This window comes from Ischnura elegans, chromosome 11, assembly GCF_921293095.1.
Source record: "Ischnura elegans chromosome 11, ioIscEleg1.1, whole genome shotgun sequence".
In the NCBI taxonomy this organism is placed as follows: domain Eukaryota; kingdom Metazoa; phylum Arthropoda; class Insecta; order Odonata; family Coenagrionidae; genus Ischnura; species Ischnura elegans.
The window spans coordinates 16,555,603-16,576,780 of NC_060256.1; the positions used below are offsets into that span (position 1 = coordinate 16,555,603).

Sequence of the window (21,178 nt, forward strand, 5' to 3'; positions counted from 1 at the left end):
GTGTGTTTTCAAGCTTAACATCTATGGAATGAATCTACGGAAGTAGCGTAGGATTTTTCTTCGCTAGGATTAGCAGTGTAAATGCCGAGATGGCATGCAATCATTCTTCTGAGGTGGTGTGTCCCCTTAGAATATTTGAAAGACATGTTAGTTGAATCAACTATATGCCCAATTGTTTCCATAAAAAAATATTCCATTAATCAGCTAAATTCCTGTTCAAACCCTTTAAAAGAAATCAAAATTACTCCCCAAAATCTGGTGTTTCCTGCTGCATAGGCAACCGAGTCAAACATTCCCGCATTCATCGTTTAGTATTCGAGGTATTCGAATATTCGAGCAATGATTTAAATATTCGAATTCGATATTCGAGTTCGAGAAATCTGCTATTCGACCCATCTCTAGTAGAAACATTAAATTATGGTTTTGCTAACTGTCGCCCTCGTCACCCTAACAAAGGTGAGGGATTCTCCGATCCGTCTCCTTCTACCCCTATCCTTACCCTGGAGGCATCATAAGGCTCACATTGCAGGGGCACTTCTGTTCTTTTTTTCCTTCCTCTCCACACTCCCCCTGAGGATGACTGGGCGAATAAATGTTTGGTACTTGGTTGCCGGCCCTCGTGTTTTGTACACTTCTTAAGGCCCAGAATTGGTCTTTATCCTCTGGCATCAGCTATCCAGGGTTAATTTTATTACACAGCTTTTCTCCTCCCTGTATATTTGCATGAGGAGTGAGGATGGCTCAAGCTGAGAAGGAGGGAGCATTTAGGGTAGGAGTAAGCGTGGTGATGTTGGGGAAGAGGTGAGGAAGGGAGGCAGTTGGGTCACATTGAGGACAGAAGTAGGGGCACATTTGGGATTAGGATGCAAGTCAGATTTTAAAACAGTTGAAAACAATTGGGAAGAATTTAAATTTCTCAAGTCACTCAAAACACCTATATGTATATGGTACAATTGAATGTCTCAAAATTGCTGCAATTTCTAAATAATTTAATGTACAACTTTTATTGTATGCATACGATATTTTCAGGTTAAACTCCCTAAGATGTTTTATAAAACATGATTGGCACTCACCATGGTTTTTACTGAATTTGTGCTCCTTGATTTGAGTTTGGACTTATCTATCCATTTGCCTCACATACACTACATTGCACTCTTTACTATGAAACACATGTGCTTCTCTTCTCTTTAACATTTCCACTGGGTCTTTTGAGTTCAAAAGCACTATGGATGCAGGTGAATAAAAACATATGCATTACTTTGGTATCTGAGAGCGAATTCTGTGGAAAATATGGCCGGGAAAAGGTAGTTCCCACCACCTTATAGTTAATCACACGGTACATGATGAATAGAGGTTGAAGATTGTGCTGTACATATATTGGTAGACTTTTCTATTTAGCAATTTTTAAAGCAGGCGATAGCTGTAACCATTATTATTCCCTATAGATATGGCGGTACGTATTTAATTCTTTTTTGTAACTGGCTGTATCTAAAGGAGTAGGTTCTTATCTGTGAAACATAGACTTTAGCGCTTCGTTTTTATTAGTAAGATGTGGTGTTGGAAATCTGCGGGAATAATAATGCTTAAAAAAGTGTCTTTCTTATAAATTGAGAAGAGGTGCTAACCTGGCAAGGTTTCCTGTTGAATTTGCTCTCATATTCCGAAGGGCAAGCAATTGTGTGAAGTACTACTTTCATGCATTAATTTAATATCATATTTGTGAAAAGTACGGCATATCATTAGCTTCATGAGGTGATATTGGGAACTAATGTTATAGTTGTTTCATCAATTTTAATTGCATATTAATCTGTGTAAAAAATCATCAATATGTATGTTGATTATCTGGGTGGCATCGTATCTTTGCCATAACAGTTCAACCTCTACTCAACGAAATTCATGCCATCAATATTTTTCCAGTTATCGATGGTAAGTTTGTTTCTTGGAGGTGTTTTGCACAGTACACTCTGCTATGGGCAACATAAATTATTTACTTCTTAACAGATTTGCGGACCACAGTTAGTAAAATTTTAATGCCAGACAGGATAATTTTATCCTAACTGCTTAATGTAGCACTTTCTATTCCGTCCAACCAGAAACCAAAAATCCACCTTTTACTGCAAAATCGTACCGTTACAATCATAATTTAATAGAGTATGTCATTGTATTTAGCTAACATCCTTCCGTGATGAGATCAACAATTGGCACCAATTTTTGAACTTGTCACGGTTTTGATCTTGTGGTGCCAATCACATTTTTTCAACTTTAATTGTAAAACTTCATTCTAAAGTGTCTCAGGTAGTGGGGTTTTGTGACACACAATGTATGGCAAGAGTCTGACTCACTGGGGGATTGAATTTGCCCTTGTGTGAAACCAATTTTGTCCTGGGTGGCGGCGTGACCTACCAGCATATCACACTTAACATCTGGTTGCACCACGTAGTATACCTTGTGTTGTATAGGCACTTCAAGTTTTAGTCTCTAGCTTCTCATTTTTCTAAAGTGAATAAGAATGGTAAATTTGCAGTTGTGTTGGGAGGAAGTCAGGTCTAATCCACTGGTGGATTATGCCGTGGTGAGGATGTTAAATTTACCCTGGTCAATGATGCAAAACTCATAGGTAATTGATGGGTGTACTATGACGATGGCACTTATATTGTCGTTAAAATCATGCAAGTTGTTGTGATGCATTAGCGAATTTGTGCTCCCCAATGATGGTGTTAATTTACATGACTTAATTTAAAATGATTTGTCTGAAAACGGTAGTTAATGAGCGTACTCTTTTTGAAAATTGGCTTCTCTGCAATCATTTAGCATCACTATTATGAAATATCCCCTGTATGAATTGAAACGTCAGCCCTGATGATAGAAATCTTTGCAATTACACTGATAAATACACCTGAGGAAACATTGTTGGAAGGATGTGGCATTTTCTGTCGTAAGTTTTTTTTAAGGGATCTTTTATTTTATTTTATTTATTTATTTCACACACCACCGAAAACAGCACTGTTCGGCCTTTACATCGGGGTTGATAACATTTAACATCACAAACATCCACGCCCTGGATAAGGGTAACTTCCCCAGGCGGGACTCAAACCCGCGACCTTCGGTTTAAAGCAGCTTTTTGGATATTTATAATGGGGAACATGCACAATTTTTTTAAAGTGCTTTAATAAGAAGGTCCCTACCTCAAATGTACTTGCGGAAAATTTCGTGGATGAATAATGTTTTTTAGCGGAGTTATGAGTCTTTAAAAATTAATCTTCATCGGCTGCTTGAAAACACGACGTCATCGGAGCGTGACGTCACGGCACGGTGTCCACTGATGACAGACTGAGGCAGTGGATAGAAAACCGGTCTATGCAGGTGCTGAAATGCAAATTTGGCGAAAATAATTGCTGTTCGAACATCAAAATGCAGATTATGAATATATTGGGTTGCCAAGGCGTTGTTGAAATAAATAAAGGGGTTTGTTTGGGGAGAATTGGAAAGATAAAATGAAAATAAGTTGATTGCACATTGTGATCTACGCTGCGCACCTTCATCATTTGCTTAGTTGAATTAAGTGTATTGCAGCATGGATATGCAATAGAAAAACGTGTGAAATCGTGTATAGTGCCCCGGCGCTCAAGTACCTCCATTTTCTCGCCTGAGAAGGTTTGTGCTTTTGTCCCGAAGGACAAAAATAATAGAAGAAAGTGGTTGACAATCTACAGAATGGAGTTTTATACTTTATCTAGATTGTCAACAAAATATTTCTCAACGTAAGTACACTCTTGAATCAGGGTTATAGTAGGGTTTTATAGAATTGCCAGTTTTTCTCGGATAGCCACCAAATTTAGGATGTATCACTCATTAAACTTTGTAAAGAACCCCAGAAATGTACCTAATAGTCTACCCATTGTAGGATTAAATATAAAGGAAGGTGGCTATTCACGAGAATAAATACTGATTACGATTTAACCACGGAGAAAAATAAGGAATATACGAGAAATATGAGGCTTTTGGCAAGGTAAACTCAATATTTGCCACTGTCATGCCAAAAAAGTTCGCTGGATGTCAACGCAAAACCTAAAATTTCGACTCGTTTCTGCAGTGGATTTCAGTTCAAAAACAGGAACTTGAGTAAATACAGCGTAAATAGTACTTGACACTTGTTTCTGTTTCCATCAAATACTTTTTTATTACCATTTAACGATCATTTGTATCTCAACTCCGACCGATTGGGGAAAACTATCAAAGTTCCTTGTGGTTACTAAGTAAATACATAAGATAGATTTTCAGCTAGTAATGGATTTATTTAATCTTAATGGACAAAAATAAATATTTAAAAATGTTCGTAATGTAATTTTGATTAACCGCATAATTATTTACCTGCTTGTTTCTACTTCACGCATCGCGCTAGTGACGACTGTTTTTCAGAAAATCAGCCGCCATATAAAGGAGTCGACCAAAAGTAAACTGTCGTACTGTGCCTTCTTAAATCCCTCTTAAGTCAATTCGTCCTATGAGGAACTACTGCACAGCTCAAAGATGAGTTTTATTTCGATATCTTGCATTAAAGCAATACCGCTCTACTCTCTTAGCGAAGTGAATGGTGTACTGTGCGATGACGTCAGAAGGCGTTTCAGGTCACGTGATTTCAAGCGATATTCGAGCACATTTAATTAGAATTTACTGACGTTTGTGGAGTACTAGGAGAGTTTTGTCTTATATATTTGGAATCGTGAGAAAATTGTCTATTCAATGAGACTTACTAGCATGATGAAATAATTTCATGCATGTTCCCCATTGCTCACTTCCAGGAGGGTGGTTTCATATGTAATGACAATTTCAATATTGGTCAGGGAAATAAAAATTGTACTGGAAGTCATCGAAATTTTAGGGAAATTAGATTACAGTCAGGGAAATACTCCAGAGGTGCTGCAAAAAGATGAGAGTGGTGGTTGAACGTGCGGAGCATTGCTACATTGGAGTGTCAGGGATGGCATTTTGTTGACATCCTCACGTGGTTGCATGGGATTGCACCCACTTGACTTTATTTCTTATTACACAACTACTGCTATTTCACAACTACTACTATTTCACTTTATTTTGCTTCACGCCCAGGTTCATTTTTCCATAAAAATCCCTTCAGACAACTGCTTTGCCATTAATATATAGTGAGGGAGATATAATAATTTGGATTTTAAATTAGTGCAAAATCAGGGTACGCAATAATTTATAGTTGGTGTGAACCCTGAGTTGATAGGTAGTTGCATTAATGGCTACCGGGGCATTGAGCTGCAATGAATGGTTTACCACATTTCTCCATTTCTCCTCGTGCCACCTAATTCATCTGCTTTATTATAGGAGAGGGAAGCATTAAAAAAACTGGAAAACGTGAGGAAGGACCATGTGGTGAGGGTGGAAGCATTGGGCAAGGCTCAAGAGGAAGGAAGATTGAAAGCTGAACTGATTGAAAAGAACTTGCCTTTGGTTGAGAATGCGATATTAGCTGTGCGAGCTGCCCTAGCCACTCAAGCATCTTGGGAACAAGTGCAACAAGTTGTAGCAGATGCAGCAGCTAGGGGTGATCCAGTCGCCTCTTCCATACATGCTTTGAAGCTCCAAATCAATAATATCACCATGAAGCTGGCGTAAGTGACTTTGTATATATGTATTGTCCAGTTAGTATATATGTACATATTTAAATCAAAATTAAATCGAAACTTGAAGCTTGTACGTGGTGGAAGGGCTCCATGTTTCTTCTCTTTTACATCCTTTATAACCTGTCCTATGTAACTCATTCAGAGCCGTTCCTTGCCCTTTTTCCCTACCACTTGTCCTTCAGTGATTGTCTTCATCAGGCCTTCTATATAGAGGTCTTATTTAAATGTGATTCAAGTTTCGTTGCTTCATTAATGTTTGAATTCTTCTTTCCTTAGGTTGTGAATTAGCTGTAGCATCAATGATTTAATTTCCATGCATATGAATACTCATAATATAGGAATTTCTTTTTCAGTGATCCTTATGCAGATTATGGTTCATCTGATGATGATGATGATGATGATGTAAATGAAAGGGTTGAGCCATCAAAGCCAATGCTGATTGACATTGATTTGGACCTCTCAGCTTATGCCAATGCCAGAGCGTGAGTACATAATTTCATTTGAAAAAGGATTGATGTAACAAATTTGTTTCACCGGTAGGTATGGCATTTTTGTAGTTGCTAGAGCTCTAGCTTTTTATGTGGAGGCTCTACGTCCAAACTGGCCTGGCTTTTTCGTAGATTTCCTCTGTCTCTTGCCTGGTACATGAAGATCACTTCAATAACTGTACATACTATGTACGAATGAGACTTTGAATGTTTTCTACATGATTGTAGTTTTCTCAACACCTTTTACATTCTGTTAATTTGGAAGGACAAGTTGTTGAATGGGGTAACTCCAGCCAAGGGTCATGGGGCTTCATATGACAGAAGCCTGAGTAAGACAGCTTCATATTTTTTGAGTTTTGTTTACAATAAGATGAGCTGAGAATTGAAAAAAAATAAAAGACATAAATTTATATTGTAGTGGATTACATATTTGTATTGTTTAGTGAGTAAAAATGACTTTATAATGGATATCGTTTGAAACCGGAATGAAAAGGTAGCTCTAGTTCCTTCATATTGAAGACTAATAGTGCGACCACATATTTTCTGCCAGAGATTAGTTTTGCATTCACTAATTTACTTTTCATTTTAACTGTCCTGTCCTCCTTTTAGCATCCCCAAAAACTTAGCATATAAAAAGCTTCTCGTTTAGTAATGTCCATACATAATTAAGCTGGGATCAATCTTTCTCTGAAAACTTGAATGCTCTACTTCATTATCTTATTAATTATCAGCTTAGCCTCACTATTTGATGCATGAGTGAAATTTTGCTCCCTTTTACTGGCATTAATTTGGCTGACTTCCATCAGGTATCTCATTTCTTAAATCCTCAGTCTTGGTTTGTCTACAGGTAATAAAATGAATTTCCCAAAAGCAGCTGTTAACGAGGCAACGGTTTAAAAAAAGTGGCTTCTCTGCAATCATTTAGCATCTACATATTATGAAATTTCCTCTGTGTAAATTGAAACTTCGACCCTGAGGCACAGTGCCAGAAATGCTTACTCTTAGACCAAGAAATTCAACCCAGGAAGCATTGTTCAGGGATGCAAATTTATGTTTCCCTTAAGGCCTCGGGTACGATACGAGCGGCAACCTGAGCCGCACGTGAGCGGCAGGGGTGGCAACAGTACGAGCGGCACCACTCAGGTTTCTCACCTTTTCTAACTTCAGTCTTCCTTTGTTTGGCCGTATTCTCACTACTTTGATGTTTCTCCGCTTACATTTTCAACTACATTGAAGGATGAATCTACTGAGTGGCGAGCGGCAGGAAAAAAAAGAAATCGGTCTGGACTTGGAACTATGAGCGGCACTGGGCGGCGCCGCTCACTGTCGCTCGCCTCTCAAACGTATCGTACCCACCCTCAATGGATTTACACGCAACTAAAGGAGGCCCGATTTCAGAGCGGCGCCACTCACGCCGCTCGTATCGTACCCGAGGCCTAACTTGAACATCTGTGGTGTTGCTTCTGTTTACATGAGATTATTGTGCTTAATTTTCCTGCCTCCAAACAAGTAATTTCATCCTAGAAACAAAGCAGACCTGATTGAAAAGGGTTTCATGCTCCTTTTCGATTAAACCTCATTTATGAAACCTCCTCTCTAATTTAATTTTTTTTGGCAGTCTGCTGAACGTTTCTTAAATTTCTACTCTAATTGATGTTTGAAATGAAATTTTGTTGAATTTTAAATTCATGAGCTTTCTTTAAATTTATTCTCTCTATTTTATCCTATCTTGAGTATGTGAAATGAATAATTTTACAGTTCTCAATAAATTTTTGGTCCGTTAATTATTGGATACCTTGATGTTATCACTAAGCTGATTGCCTCAATCACCAAAAATTCTTATCGAATTTATATTGTGAAAGGTTTTATTTTTAGTAGGGATGGACAGATCCAGGTTTTTTTTTCAGACCCGGATCCGGATCAAATCCTTGATTTTCGAAGCTGGAGATTTTCGGCCGTGTTTAAGTCAATGAAATTGTTACATTAAACCCACATTCAAGGCTTTCCTGCAACAAGTTATCCAATAACGCTGTCTAATGTGTTCCGGTGAGTCACGGGAATTACCGCTCGGCATTGACGCGTACCGGGTGCGTGAGCTTGTATTTCCGCTCTTCCGCGGCCGCGTTAAATTTCTTTCCGCACATTTTAAATTCATAAAATCTAATTCTTCAGGTGAGAAAGCGATTCATTCTAAATATTTCAGGATTGGTACATGGGAATCGAAGAGAGAGGCTGTGATAAATTTAACAGCAAATTCTGGCAGAGAAATCACTGCAGTGCGCGATATTACACGGATGCATCATGCGCGAGACAATGCGAGCCAATTGACGTTGGAATCGTAATGAGATAGAGCAAATGAACGTTGGCAGCATTAAACAATGAAGGCTTAGTCTTTAATAGATTATGACTCATTAGATGTGATTTTTTCCCTAATTCACCTAAAAACGCAAAATTTCATTTTTATTTACCGATTTCGTGTTATTTCGTGTGATTTCGCGATATCGCATCTCGCGAAATTCACGGACCTCCACACATTGGTTACAAATGCGGGCTGCTAGTGGAGAAGAGCATGCCAAGGTTGTCTACCGCTTGGCTTCTCTGTAGTCTGGGTGTCTCTGTAGGCTAGACTATCCTCTCAACCCTTTTGATGTTAAATTCCTAATTACTGCAGAATCAGGAATCAATTAAGGAATCCAAATTTTGCCACTGGGTTGCACACACCTGTTGAAGTTCATGTTCGAATACTTGTTTCTGCAGATTCCAGGGGCTAATGGAAATAAAAAGCTGGTTTTGGATAATTGCTCCTAACGTTTCAATGACTGAGTCTGCCATCGTCTTCTGGGGTGAAACAGCCAATCGAACAATTTCAGTTTTGAAAAGTTCTTGGCTATTAACATATTTACTATGTATATAATCATGATTTTCCTAAAGGAGGACATTTTCTGATTCTTAAAAAATCCACCTGGACACCGGATGAACATCTAAAAAGGAGGACTCGTCCGGATTAATCTGGGTATCTAGTCACCCTACTCATGTCTTCAATCTATGTATGTCAAATATATGATCATTCTGTCACTATGCAACCCACAAAACACCCGTGTACCGAGTCTCCTTATGACAAAACCTAAATTTTCTCAGTCCTGTCAAAGTCAATTTCAAGATGTCGAAGGGCTCTACTGTGTAACCATTAAAAAAGCTGTTTGTGATCATATCAAATGAATGACAACCATAATTATATAAATCAACTGTGGGGTGTAACATGTGAGGACAGCTGAATATGCTTAACTTTTCTGAATTGAGTTTAGTAAAAATAATATATAATTAATTCAAATGGATGCATTTTTGTTGAATTTTTCTTCCAGTTACTATGATCAAAAGAGGAGTGCTGCGAAGAAACAGCAAAAAACTCTGGACTCGGAAAAGAAAGCTTTGAAATCTGCAGAAAGGAAGACAAAGCAGGCATTGAAAGAGGTGCAGGCGATCACCACAATTAACAAAGCTAGGAAAGTGTTTTGGTTTGAAAAATTTTTCTGGTTCATCAGTTCAGAGAATTACTTAGGTAGAGTATTCATTATTATTCTTATTATATTACTCAATCACGATAAATAGTAGAAGATTAATTAATTAGTTAGCATGTGGTGAAATAATCAACCCTGAGAATTAGATTACTCTATGTCATAACTGTGTTGACTTCTCTCTCTTTTAGTTATTGGTGGAAGAGACCAGCAGCAGAATGAAATTGTTGTGAAAAAACATCTGCGGGCTAATGATATATATGTCCATGCGGATCTTCAAGGTGCAAGCAGTGTTATAATAAAAAATCCTCAGGGTGGTCCTGTCCCTCCAAAAACATTGAATGAGGCTGGTGTGATGGCTGTCTCTTACAGGTTAGTTGTTTCAAGTGAACATTTAATCTATCATAATTTACCTTAATTTTAAATAATTATCCTGGGACTGGGTCTGAATGTTATTCATTTAACAAGCATATTGATTTACTCCCTCTCTCTTATATTAGTACATTCCCATTATTGTAAATACAGTAAAACCTCTATGTAGTGAACCTCTTTGCATCATAGACCACCATACTTCATACCACCCCTACGGTCCCATCAGATTTACGTGTAAATTTATTGGCAAATCTCTTTGTAGTGAACCTCTTTATCACATAAAACCTCCACTTATCATACCAAGGAGATACTCCCGAGACGGCCTAACTACCTCCACAAATCATACTGAGACAACTAAAGACCATTAATGCAGCCGCGATAACATACATGGAATGATATTTTCAGCGATAAATGTTTCACCCTTATTTTGTTTTCTTATACACCTTCAATATGCTCTAATTTTCACGTTAATAATTAGTTGTGGCCATTTTGTTCCATATGAGAGCATACCAACAGTAAAATAGAAAAAAGGTATCCAACTATTGTAATCATTTTAAGTGACTGTTGAATTAAGAGAGATCACATCGTTTTCTCTCGAATCATGGTAAAAATCATGCGATAGTGCTCGCTTTCTGTAATTATTAAATAATTAATATGTGTTCACTAATGCATGCATGTTTGTTTAAACACTTAAATATTATGGTTTAAAAGACAGCAGTGCCTTTCATTTCCGAATGATATGAAACAATGGTGCCTATCACTGAAACTTCTCTATAGTGAACCTCCATACTTCAAATTGCCCAACTTTTGGTCCCCTCCATTACGATGTAAAGAGGTTTTACTGTAATAGTATTTTATTGTCAAAAATTAATAACCTACTAAATATTTCATATAAAATCGGTGTGCCATTTTGCCTTCCCTATTATGCATCACCTGTCTTCCTTAAGGTCCACTCACTGTTTAGTCCTAGAATCATAATCTGCTTAAGTATGATTAATGTTTTTCCTCCTGAGAGTTTACAAAGCTGTTTTGATACTGAGAGCCAGCATTTTTTCTCAATTGTGTATGCACCTATAAATTTTAACATAAATCTACAGCTCATTGATCTGCTCTGGAGAAAATAATTGGATCCTAACCAATTCAATTTGTTTGCTCCTTTTCTTTAAAACCGAATTACGAATTCCTGACTCACAACAATTGCATTTTATTTTAATTGCCCTTGTCTAATTCAGTTGAATCCTATTTTTAAATTTTTTGGATTACATTTTTTTCCTGCTTTGTGAACCAATTTTTGTCTTTTTTGGCATCATTTATGACTCTTTTTCCCTTATTGTATACTCTTTATGAGGTCTGATGTTTTTTTGCCAGTCCCCAAAAAAATCCAAGTATAGGGTTTCACTGTATTGATGAAGGTTGTTTTAGTAAAAGTCGAGTAAAATTTGTTGTTTTTTATCTTAAAGCATAGCATGGGAAGCAAAAGTTCCGCAAAATGTGTGGTGGGTGCATAGTGATCAAGTCTCAAAGACTGCTCCTACTGGTGAATATTTGACCACTGGCAGCTTTATGATCCGAGGAAAGAAGAACTACCTTCCTCCTTGCCATCTCATCATGGGATTCAGCTTCTTGTTTAAGTTGGAGGAAAGCTCTGTTTTCAGGTAACGTTAAATATCACTTGTGTCACCTTTGATTTACCCTTGGGAGGTTTGCCGATGGGTTTGCCTGGTGCATGGGCATATTAACCAGTCTACTTTTGATTTTATAGGCATGCTGATGAGCGCAAGGTTAGAAGCTTAGAAGAAGACGAGCTGGAGATGAGGAAATTGACTCTGTCAGAATCCATTGAAGGGAGTGTTGGTGGAACGGCCTCAGTTGCTGGAGAGTCAGTGGTTAGTTCCGTTGAAGTGGAGGAAGACCAAGAGATTGAGCTTGAGGGAGACAGTGATGATGAAGAGGCCGAGAAGAATGCTAGTACCAGAGGAAGTGGTATGTAATGATTTTAAGAAATCATTTGTATTTCTCTTTGGTTTTGTTTCTATGCATGCACGTAAATACATTGACGCAAGACCAATAAAAATGTCCTATCTATACATACAGTAGACTCCCGATTATCTGGCTGCGGTTTATCCGGTTTGCAGATTATCTGTGCATGATTTTCACTGTCACTCAATTTTTTCTGCGATCTTTTAAAGAAAAAATTGTATGCAAAATCAATGGAATTACTTTGTTAATAATGGTAGGATACACCGGACTTATTTTTTCCGTTAGAATCCCCTTTGTAAAACAGAAGCGATCACGCGCTAGCTGCATTCATGGGAGCACCGTGTTCCTGTTTTCCAAGCCTCGCATTGTGCGACCGCACTCCTTAATCACGGGTACACGGCACGCAGAAGTTGTGCGAGACGCAACTGCGTGGTGTGGTGCCTGTTAGTGTAGTTTCTGATGTCAAACAGTGGTTTTGAAGCATTCGTGCAAACCACTTTTCTGTATTCGTGATCACACAGCCACGGATGTGTAGTTGTCGAAACTAGGCCTTACATAGAGCATTAATAATACAAGTACAACCATGTTGTCGCCGCTAAACAGATCGTGAACTGGCGAAGAAAGCTCTCAAAGAGTCCGGGAAGCACTCTAAAATAACAGATTAACTGCATAAATAATAATATATTGTTTTTTTTTTAGGTAAATTATGAACATTGCGAGACATTTAAGTTAAAGTTTGGATTATCCGTGTTTTCCAATTATTTGTGCCGTCCCTCCCCATCATCAGCCCGGATTATCGGGAGTGTACTGTATATTCAAACCATATATTTTCATATTTTGAAAGAACTGACATTTTTCAAAGATATAGAGCTGCATTGTAGTTTGTTGATAGGTCCGTAAGTAGTGTCTTACTGTGACTAGCCATTGTGTTTGCAAAAACTCTTTCTGGTTTGCCTGTTTATGTATACTAAACAATTTGTATCACATGTTCTAGAATACTTCTCTTTTGCATTTTTGTTGTGGCATTTTTTTACAATATTGCTACTAATTTGAATTGTGTATTGAAGATGGACTGATGAAGCAGCATGTGTGAACAGAAAATAAAAGTAAAGAGTGGAGTTGTGAGTAATATATACTATGCAGGAAACGATTCAGACCGAATAAAGGCAGGGTTACTCTGAGGTAACGACGTAATGACTAGAAAAGTAAAGCATAGGTTTGTTTTTGTAAAGAGGAGAGTAAACTTGGGCATGGAAAAGAAAGCTAGCATCAGAGAACAAATATTTTATATAAAACAGTCCACTTGAATGAGAGGAAATTGGTCAAAGATTCAAGTGGTTTTCACTTTACCATTCTTTTCTTTTATCTGTTAGTATGTTCAAAATTCCTGGTTGTATGAGAGAACATTAGGTACCTGGGCATATTTTTGGAAAACAAGTTGCCTGCATTCAGATGCCAGTGAACTTTGTGTTAATTTTTTGTCCATTTCCAGTAAGCGGGCATCCATTAATTCAATAATGAAGCAGATTCTCACCCAATCTCATATGGGGGAGATAGGGTCATGGCGAGTATCACGTAATTTTTTTCCATAGGAAATAGTGTAAAATTGTGAGATAACTGGATTGAATTGACAAATATTTAAGAAAAATAATTAAACGATTTTTTAAAATAAAACCAACGCAATGAAGCATAGATTCATGTGTTCACACTCAACATACGAATTTTGAACAATCTTACGTGAGATTAGAGCAAGGCGGTCGAGCCATATCTCATGATATCTCACTAATGGAGGAAGTTGGTCCAAAAATTGCTGAAATCACCTCACCTAATTAATCACCATCCCCTAATTTGTTATTTTCAGCCATGTCGCAGTTGCACATGTGTTTTATTACTGAGATCAGTGGTGCAGCGAGGGGGGGGGTTTTGGGGGATAAAACCCCTCCCCCCCCAGAGCTCAGAGAAATTTTTAAGTTTAATCCATTTTACTTAATTAGATTGATATTACTAATACAAAAGTGTAAGGATGAATAAAATATCCCTCAGAAAGCCGTACATCTCACAATTATGAACCATTTACCTTGAAAATTCTGCAATTTATTAATCTCGTACCTACTGCTTATCCTGGTGGGTATACCATACCCCCACACACCCCGATGTTAGTTGCACCGAAGCCTAAGCACCCCCCAGCCTTAATTCCTAGCTGCACCCATGACTGGGATGTCGCTGTGAGGTGCAATATTTTTTGCAACCTGTCTCTTAATATTTGATAATTTTGTTCCTAATCTATTCCTTGCATGCTGGAACTTTGAAGGTGATGAATGCCCTGGAGGAATCCATAAAAGTGAAGAGGAGGAGGAGGAGGAAGAGGATGATGAAGAGACGTGTGGTGTCCCTGAGTTTCCTGACACTCAAATAAAATTTGAGCACACTGGTGGCCAGTGAGTACTCATACTGATTGAGATTAAGGCTGCCCTCACATTGATCGGCTCAAGTTTGTACAACATTTATCGGCTCACATTGATCGACTCATTGTTGTTGCTACTCAAGTTTCTAACTTACTTGATCTTTTTTTAGTAACTTCACCATTTGCATTTAAAAAGGCTAGTGTCACATAGGTTGACTGTCATGGATATGATTGGAAATGAATAAAAATTGTACTTTGTTTTTCCACATATATTTATTTACACGCGACCGCAGTTTCGACACACTGCGTCATCATCTGGCGAGATCTGCGTCATCATCTGGCGGCGTCATCATCTCACCAAATGATGACGCAGTGCGTCAAAACTGCGGTCACGTGTAAATAAATATATGTGGAAAAACAAAGTACAATTTTCATTCATCATGAGCAACTTCCATAAAGTAACGCCTCAAACCATCAACTTCATAAAATGATTGGAAATCATTTTCCCACTGCGTGGATGCAATTTTGCATGCAGGTTGCAAAGAAAGTTCAGAAGCATGTTGCACGCAGTTAAACATTTACTGGTCAAATGTATTCCCATATGAGAGTCCATCTTGTAGGATTTATCTGTAGAGGAGTGGTTAATGTGGCAGATTGTCATGCTGATGTCCTGGGATTGAATCTCGCCTATGGCAATTTTTTTCATAATGTCTTTTTTTTTTGTTTCATTTTACAGAAGCCTGTGATTCACCCTTATTTCCATGATTTTTCTGAAATTTTTATTTTTATTCGTGCAAATTTTTTCTGCTATTTGGTGTCATGTTTTCCCATTCACGGAAGCCTACTTTCAATTATGTTATTTTCGTGGCAGAACGCGTTTTCATGGTACGCATGTACCTAGTTTCCCTTTGAATTGCAAACTGATAATGTGGACAATTTATAGACTTGTTGGTAAAATAAGTGATTTTATTTTTGTATTATCTATTGGTTTCTGTAGTCCTCTTACTGGTACAGTGGACAAATATGTTGGTAGACTCTTAATCCAAATTTTGTTCCAACTGGAGTCGAGCAAGATGCCTATAAAATTGTTTCAGGCTTGATTTTGTGGAATATGTAGTGCTATATCCATGATAAAAAAACAAATGGTAATTTCCACACTATTTAATTTTACACTTAATGACCGACGATGGTTTCGACACTTTGACACACATGGTGTCATTTTCAAGGTTGAAACCATGGTCGGTCTTTAAGCGTTAAATTTAATAGTGTTGTAAGAGACAGAAACAGCAGACCTAACTTCCGGTCCCACCCTTTCACGCCCCCAACCCATCACCTACACACTCCATATTTTTCCCTAGTCATGCGTTTCTGTCACTGCGAAGAGTCGAGTCTCTTTACGCTCATCGTCCATCCTCCCGTGGGAAACTGCAGAGCTGGGTGAAGGAGAAAGACGATGGCTGAGGATGAGGAAGGGGGAGGAGGGGAGGTCAGCGGAGGGGGGCCGTTGGACAACGAACGTCGCGGAGTTGGACGCGTGGCGGCGAAGAATGTAAACGAGTAGAATAATAAAATCATCTCTCCGTAGTCTATGAGTTTCCTTTCAAAAATCCCTGCCAATTGATCGGCGACACCCCTTAGAGCATCGGGGGTCTTACAGTGTGGAAATTACCATTTGTGTTTATATCATTGAGCAATATAGGCTGTGATACTCAATTTTTTTTGCAAGCACCAAAGTACATACTTGAATAGCATTGAAGTGAGCATTAGATATTTGCCTCTTTATTGTTCCTTGTTGAATTTTTTCATCAATGTAAAAATCATCTCGGGGAAATATTGTTTTTGGCAAAAGTTTCAATTTTGTGCTATTTGAATGATTATTTCTCAGAATTTCATTGGTTGCTGAGGGTGCCTCCATTCTGAAGAGCCAGATTTCAAATGGTGATGAGGATGTGGTGTATCTTGGTGATGATAAGCCAGTCAAGTTGAAACCAAGTGAAAATAAAAAGAAGCCAAAGAAAGATGGTGGAGAAAAGAATGCAGCCCCAGAAGGAAAGCAGAAAAAACAGAAGAATTCAAAGAAAGAAAAAGGTAAAAGAAATGTCATGAATTTAAAAAGATTCTTTTGAGTATTGCCAAGCAGTAGCACGGCAATCATAGAAAAGTCTGGAATATAGGAATACATATATGTGAGCCAACAACAACTAGAATGAGATCTTTTTTTTATGGGTTATTTTCATCACAGTCAAGTTTTTCTGGATTTTATCTGCTTCTATAATGCCTTCCTCTTTGTCCGTTTGCTACTTCCAGAAATTTTATCTATGGTGGCTGTGTAAAGTTAGTTGAAACAAATTTTTTCCTTTATGAGGGCAAATATTACTTCGCCGTATAGGACCCCTGTAAGTGGATATTTCTTTCAGATAAAAAAATCACCTTTCATGTCATTGGTTTTCATACAGTAATTTTGATACTTTGAGACCAGAAACTTATACTTGATACTATACCATTTTCAGTCATTTTTTACCCTTAGTCCTTTGATAATTTTTAAAATATAAATTGAAAAAAAAAAAACATTTTATTTCTTCTTCAATTTTGCTTACAGATGTAGATAGAGGCAGTGATAGTGACACAGAAACAAAAGTGGAAAATCAAGTGAAGCGTGGACAGAGGGGTAAGCTGAAGAAAATTAAAGAGAAATACAAGTATCAAGATGAAGAGGAAAGGAAGCTTCGAATGGAAATATTACAAGTATGTTTGGGTTACAAATATGAAGCAAATTTTCTTGCTCAAACATTATCTCTTTATTAAAAGACGATCTGGCGAATCAAGTCTAATATGTACTTTCTCAGCATTTTTGCATTTTAAGCATGCACCCAAATTTTCTCTGTAGTGAATGTAATAGAGAAATTTGCACTTTCAAATATTGATTTAGACGATAGAATATTATTGATATACTGCTATTTATAATCACATATTGCAGTCTGCTGGCAGTGCCAAGGAGTCGAATCGTAAGAAAGGAAAACAGGATCAGCATGGAGGATCCAAGAAAAATCCGAAAAAGAATGAGAAGAAAGGTGCAAAGCGGGTTGGACTGGTGCCTTTCTCCGGCACAGGAATGCTATTTGGTGAAGAGCAGGTTGGTGATGAACCTGCCAACGACAGGGTTGTGGTAAAGGAGGAGCCGAAAGAAGACATTAACGATGATGATGATGAGGACATTAATACCTCAACAAAGGATGAGCTGGACATACTCAACTCCCTCACTGGCCAGCCAGTAGCAGAGGACGAGCTTCTCTTTGCAATCCCCACTGTTGCACCATACAATGCCCTTGCCAACTGCAAGTGAGTTGCAACTTCGTAATCTTAACCACTGATCTTATTAACCAATTCAAATTTATTGTTTCTTACTTATCCTAAGAAATCAATTCTTTGTGGGGTTACCTCGTGGAATGGTGACATGATAGATCAAAAAATAAATTTTGTTGTACAGTATTTATTAAAAGACTCGAATGGTTTCGACCTCTTCAGGTCATTATCAAGAGGTTCACTTACAAAAATTCGAAACTGGTTGAGTATATTGATGTATGTTGTGTGGAATACAGCAGAGTTTACTTTTTAATCTACTTAGCATAAGTTCATTTGCCCATAGCATAAGTTATAAAAGCAGTATTTATTGTTCCATTGGCCAAAAAATTTGACGGAGCAAGATCTTGAAAAAAATGGGTCATTCCATCGTAATTCAACCAGAATATGAATTGACTCTTGGCCTCCTTGTTAGACCATGACGATGGACGACTCGGCCATCGAAACGTCGGCAGAGATGGAGAACCTTATGCGGTGGCAATCCCGAATAAACTTCAACAACACACACCTTTGTCTGCCAATCCATTTCTTCATATTAGGAAATAAGAAAAAGTTATTAGGGGCCAAATCAAGTGAATAATACTGTGAATGTGGTAATAAATGAAACTTTAATTCTTCAATTGTGGCCATAGCAACTGTGGAGGTGTGCAGTCTTGCAGAAAGAGGCAGTTTTGATGAAAGAGGCTCTTTCTCCATTTCTCATGAGAACTTTTCTCGTTAATTTCTTAGCTCAACCATTCCGATAATGATGCATCATACTTTCCTGTTATCATTTTTCTCCTTTTCCAAGTATTCAATGTAGATTATTCCACGTTCATCCCAGAAGACTGTGGCGACAATCTTGCTGGCCGATTTCACAGTCTTCTTTTTCTTTAGCGCCTATTCTGCCTTTGAAAATCCATTGTTTTGATTGTTTTTGTGTCTCGAGTGTATTGATGAATCCATGTTTCAACTAAAGTTATTTATCGATGAAGAAAATCCTCTGGATTGCGATGGAAAACCACCAAAAATGACTCAAGAGTCGTCTACACAAATGCTCTCAGTCTCCACTGTGAGTAAACACGGCACCCGTCTAGCCAAGATATTTTCACATCCAGTTTTTCGTGCAAAATTAAAACAACTGTACCATGCTTGTGGTCTCAACTTTTGTGTGCTCTTTGATACATGGTTTACATCAATTTACACATCACTTAAAACAGTTCTATGGATTTGATCCATCATTTCAGAGGTAGACACTTCCTCAGGGCATCCAGAGCAGATGTACTGCCACGTTTAAACTCATTCTTCCAATTGTAAATTGTTGCATACCAAGGAGCAGATGTGCCATGGACTTCATCCGTTTCGGTTTTTATTTCTATTGGCATTAACTCGTTTTGGAAACCAGTGTTTGGTCACGGCTCGAAACTCACTTTCATCCATTTTTATGAACAAATGAAGTGTTGTTTATTTCAATCAACAGCAACAATTGAACTATGCTGCAGATTCAGCTTAACCTCTTTGCAATTAACTACGTAATTATAAGTGTTGCTTGTTGGGGAAAATTAATTTTTGGTGCTAAAACAACAATCTCTTGGATATCCTAAGGACTTGCTGCATGACTGTCTGCATTATTTTGGTACTTAATGCATCTGCGAGTGATATGCTCAGTCCAGGAGTGTTACCTCTCCCATCCATTCTAACCCTCCTCCCTTGTATTGTGCCTTAGATGAGCACTTATATTTCAGAATTTGGATTAGTAATGCTTTCCTTGTCTCCTAATGACTGTGATAAGTTTACATTCTTGTGCTAAAATTTGATTACCTATTTTTAAATAACAGAAACCTGTTTATCAAGGACCCAGAGTACTTAAGACCCAGAGTTGGGAGTTTTGGTGCTGAAAAAATTCCACTCCAATGAAAAATGTATAAGTGAAGCTCTTTAGGGCTGAAATTTTGTTTGTTTTGATGTATCTCTAAGTGAGCATTAATTAGGAATGGTCCCCATCAATCGGAGAGCTATACTTTATACTATGGTGCCTCTGAAGGACGGCCTGCACCACATACTTCTAGTGTCAGATACTTCCCCTCCTCTCTCCAGGCAGAATCAAAGTTCCTAGTGTTTTAGAATTAACCTTCTTTGCTTACTTTAAAAAGGTTTACTACAATTTAGCATGTGAATATAAACTTCATTTTGGTCATCTTGAGATTAGGAAATGATAACTTTCCAAATTCTGAACACTAAGGGTCTAGTGTGCGTGCAACAACTGGATTTTTAGTGAAGATTGGTGAATCAAGAGTTCTTGAACTAGTTGTACTGAGGAGAAAAGTAAAAGTGGAAATATGTATACAGTTTTTTTGTTTTAAATTTCTCCTGTATGACTTGAGGATTCTGCTGTATTAAAATGTTTTGCATGGGTTTTTCTATTACAGATATAAAGTAAAACTTACCCCTGGGACTGGCAAGCGAGGGAAAGCTGCCAAGACAGCTCTGAATATGTTTTTGAAGGACAAGGCTTCCACCTCCCGTGAGAAAGACCTCTTAAAGAGTGTTAAAGATCAAGATATTGCCAGAAACATTCCTGGGAAAGTGAAAGTGTCAGCACCAATGTTGCAAAAAAAGAAAAAATGAAACGATTGATTAAATTTTTCAGAAGTTGGGGTTAGTAAATGTTTTACAGTTTTGCACATGTTGTAATTTATTGTTGGATTATTACTGGAGATTATTTTTTTAAAAAGTTTTGAGACATTTTTGAAGTTAACCATGGCTAATGTCCATAGAATTTTATGTACTTGGAAAGTTCATTTCCATTGCACCTATTGGAATACAGAAGGTAATACAGAATCATTAAGAGTAGTTTGAGGATAAACTAAATCTGAATCATAATATGTATCCTTGATCTCGGTCTTTTTCTGACCTAATGGATAGTATTAATTTATTGATTTTATGTCAGTGCTCAAAACTTAATTTTTCTATCGCGGAATGATACTTTTCATTGTTGAATACATACCTACTTATACCTTCTAGACATGGCAGTGATGAGGATTATGTATCATGCTGATGAATTCTTCCTTGTTATGTTACCATTGGAATTTATTCTTGGTGTCCCTTTAAATATTGATTATGGATGCTTCATTTATTGTGATTTTTTAGGATAAAAGGATCTTCATGATAAAAATACATGTGTTTTTTAATGATTTCTTGTTATCATATTTTTTCTTTAATCTGAAGCCTACACAGGGCTGACAGCATCGCGTATGTCAATTTTCATCTTGTCAAAATCAGTCTTAATCAGGAAATCATTTACACTGGTGTGGGTGCCTATAAATTTAATTTGCTTTTCTGTCATCAACGTTGTATCCCATGATTACTCATCCAGATAGTGATTCACATCCAAAGATCAGTATTAAGATCCAAAATATCTTAAGGTCTCTT

The 21,178-nt window shown here is 37.5% G+C and overlaps 1 protein-coding gene across 1 annotated transcript in view; it reads left to right on the forward strand.

The window, feature by feature from the left end:
- The window catches only part of LOC124167881 (nuclear export mediator factor NEMF homolog), a 37,767-nt gene extending 16,844 nt beyond the window's left edge, over window positions 1-20,923 (forward strand). Inside the window, exons 7-17 of the mRNA XM_046545941.1 lie at window positions 5,350-5,636; window positions 6,002-6,130; window positions 9,499-9,695; window positions 9,843-10,023; window positions 11,484-11,678; window positions 11,786-12,006; window positions 14,315-14,441; window positions 16,293-16,495; window positions 17,007-17,152; window positions 17,385-17,746; window positions 20,176-20,923. Coding sequence (XP_046401897.1) covers window positions 5,350-5,636; window positions 6,002-6,130; window positions 9,499-9,695; window positions 9,843-10,023; window positions 11,484-11,678; window positions 11,786-12,006; window positions 14,315-14,441; window positions 16,293-16,495; window positions 17,007-17,152; window positions 17,385-17,746; window positions 20,176-20,374 — 2,247 coding nt within the window. The 3' untranslated portion in view covers window positions 20,375-20,923. The remainder of the gene's footprint in view (window positions 1-5,349; window positions 5,637-6,001; window positions 6,131-9,498; window positions 9,696-9,842; window positions 10,024-11,483; window positions 11,679-11,785; window positions 12,007-14,314; window positions 14,442-16,292; window positions 16,496-17,006; window positions 17,153-17,384; window positions 17,747-20,175) is intronic.
- The last annotated feature ends 255 nt before the right edge of the window (window positions 20,924-21,178 follow it).